The sequence below is a fragment of the Prunus avium genome, chromosome 6 (genome assembly GCF_965620075.1).
Source record: "Prunus avium chromosome 6, drPruAviu1.hap1.1, whole genome shotgun sequence".
Taxonomy (NCBI): Eukaryota; Viridiplantae; Streptophyta; class Magnoliopsida; order Rosales; family Rosaceae; genus Prunus; species Prunus avium.
The window spans coordinates 34,458,701-34,461,646 of NC_142289.1; the positions used below are offsets into that span (position 1 = coordinate 34,458,701).

Consider the following 2,946-nt stretch of genomic DNA (forward strand, 5'->3'; position numbering starts at 1 on the left):
CCACGCCAACCTGCCGTTAGAACACAGCAGCAGCCACACCACTCAGCTACCGGACTTGCTGCACAGCCCTATGGCTACTTCGACGCTGTCCCAGTCTTGGAGCAAATCCATTCTCTCCCTCCTCTGCCACCACACTTGACGTATGCGTCTAGCTAGCCCTAGCCCATATGCCATTGGGCCCGACGCACACCTCTGGTAAGGTGGATTTTAACTCACGGGTTGATCAGCTCACACAAAGGGTTGACGATCAAAACAACCTGATTGGCCAGCTACTTAGGCAGATCAACTTGAACAAAGGCCCTAGCCTTGGAACCCGTGACGAGGAGAGGAGGACGCATGAGCATGCCAGTGAGCAGTTCAAGAGATCCCAGGCTAGTCAGACAGGGATAAACAGGCAGGGGGAGAACGAGATCGTGCTACCGAGACACAGATGTTTGCAAGTCGTACTCTAAGCCGATCGATGATCCGTTCGAGGTTAGGTCCAAGGACCAATGTACACGAGAGGCTAGGCCCACAGTCCAATGTCCGCGCTCGCTTGGGCCCACAAGGAAGTATCCAATCTAGGTTGGGCACACAAGGAGCTCGAATTCATGAACAATCGCGTGATGAGCGCAACGATCGACGCTCACCAGCCCGCTCGAGAACCAATACACAGTGACAAGCCGTAGAGGGATCCTCACAAGCTCAATCTCCCAATCTGCCCCATGGGCAGAGCAACCAAGGGGATCGACCCCTGTGAGATGAGGAGGAAGTTAACCAGCGGCACTCAAGGCACCGAAGACATCGACCCGAGCCACTAGCCCTGCGGGCAGAGGATGTCGAGAAATTAGTGAATGACCGACTCCAAGGTCTCCAACTTAAAGGAAGCACGGAGGAGGCCTGGCGCAAGGAAATTAATTAAGTCGACTGCTCGCCTTTTACCGACGAGGTGGAACGAGCTCTGCCGCCAAAGCAGTTCACAACGCCATCCATCACTCATTTCAAAGGAGACTCTGACCCTGAGAGCCATTTGATGCACTTCAAGAGCGCCAAGATCCTGTACAAGGCAGACGACACCCTGATGTGCAAAGTGTTTGCGATGACTCTGCGAGGAGCAGCTCAAGACTGGTTCCACATTCTACCGTCCGCGTCGATAGGCAACTTCAAGGAGTTTGCCCTCATCTTCACAAAGGAGTACATCTCCTACAAGACGGTCAGAAAGCATGCAGACCACTTGTTCAACATGCATAAGAAACCAGATGAGTCTCTTTGAGACTACCTCAGACGGTTTAAGGCTGAGAAGGCGAACATCATAGGATGCAATGACCAAGTTGCATACTCAGCTTTTAAGAAGGGCTTGCCAATTGAGCACGAGCTATACCGTGAGCTGGCCATAACTCCAAGCCAAACCTTGGCAGAGGTCTTCAGGACGGCAGAGCGCTATGCACTTTGGGACGATGACCGTATAGTGGCGAAGAAAGCCAGCAAGCAAGTTGATCACCCGACAAGGCAGGCATGCCAAAAGAGCAACAAGTTCGAGTCCAAAACCAAAGACAAGCGCAGATCGCGACCCCAAGAGGGATGCTCGGAAACAGGAACCTTCACTGAGTTCATTATCCCGATCCACCAGATCTTGGCACAAGTGAAGGACAAGCCGTGGGTGAGAAGACCACCACCCATGAGGGGAGACCCCTCTAGGAGGGACACCAGTAAATACAGCGCATTCCACGGGGAGCACGGTCATTACACAAACAACTGCAACGCCTGGAAAAGGCACCTTGAGGAGTTGGTTAGAGATGGCCATTGCACAGAATTCGTCGCAAAGAAAGCCATCCAGCAGATCGAGGATCGTGATGCGGTTGCCAAGGAACCTCCCCAAAAGGTCATATGGATCAACACCATTCTAGCTAACTTCCAGGAGTTTGGGCTGACCACCAAGGAGCACAAGAGAAAGATCGCGCAGGCGACTTATGTCTCCCAAGTCACAACGGGCGTACCAGTCATTGCAGATACACCTATCATTGGCTTTCAGAAGAAGGACTTGATCGGGCTTGATCTCCCGCATAATGATGCCCTAGTAATCTGCATCCAAATTGAACAAGCTGTGATCGAGCGAGTTCACGTGGACGAGGGTAGCGCAGCCAATATCCTGCAACTATCTGTTATCTAACAGATGGGATTGGAGCCCAAGATCAGCAAACTTGCCAGATCACTCACCGATTTCAATGGGGCCACGTCAATCATTGTTGGAAAAATTGACCTAGACGTCTACTCACCCCCAGTGGTCTACTCGCAAACCTTCATGGTCATCGACGAAGTCTCTCCCTACAATGGAACCTTGGGCCGACCGTGGATCAGCAAGATCGAAGCCATCACATCTGCTCTACACCAGAAGATCCGCTACCCCATTCCTGGTGGCGATCAACAGTGACCAAGCCATGGCAAGGAGATGCACAGCCCAAGGGCTTAAGAAGAGCAAGCAGTTGCAGTTCACACCAGTAATGCAAGCTGCCAATGAGGCAGGAAGCGCTCCTAGCAGACAAGCAAGCCTGAACGGGAAGGGAGTTGCTACCTCACAATAGCAATTAAGGAGCCAGGATCAAGGCGAGGGAATCCACCTGGAAGATTCCCCTGAAAAGGGTTGGAAGCTTGAGGATGACGTTGAGTTAGTAGCCCCTGATCCTGGCTCGCCAGGCAAAGAAGCGCAGATCGGCTCGAGCCAGAATCTAGACGAGAAGGATCGAGACGGGGGAATCCGCCCATAAGGCTCCCTTGAAGAAGGTTGGAAGCTTGAGGAAGACGTTGAGTTAGTACCCCTCGATCCTGACTAGCCAGACAAGAAAGTACAGATCAGCTCGCGCCTAAGCCCATATGAGAATGTGTAGTTGACCACCTTCCTCCAAAACAACAAAGACATGTTTGCGTGGTCGCCATCTGACATGTCTGGCATCGACTCGAACATCATTT

General features: G+C 52.2%; 1 protein-coding gene across 1 annotated transcript; it reads left to right on the forward strand.

The window, feature by feature from the left end:
- The first annotated feature begins 1,078 nt into the window (after nt 1–1,078).
- LOC110769214 (uncharacterized) lies at nt 1,079–2,149 on the forward strand. Its single transcript, XM_088254727.1, has 2 exons — nt 1,079–1,192; nt 1,274–2,149. The coding sequence occupies exons 1-2, from the start codon at nt 1,079–1,081 to the stop codon at nt 2,147–2,149; spliced, it is 990 nt and encodes a 329-aa protein (XP_088110853.1).
- The last annotated feature ends 797 nt before the right edge of the window (nt 2,150–2,946 follow it).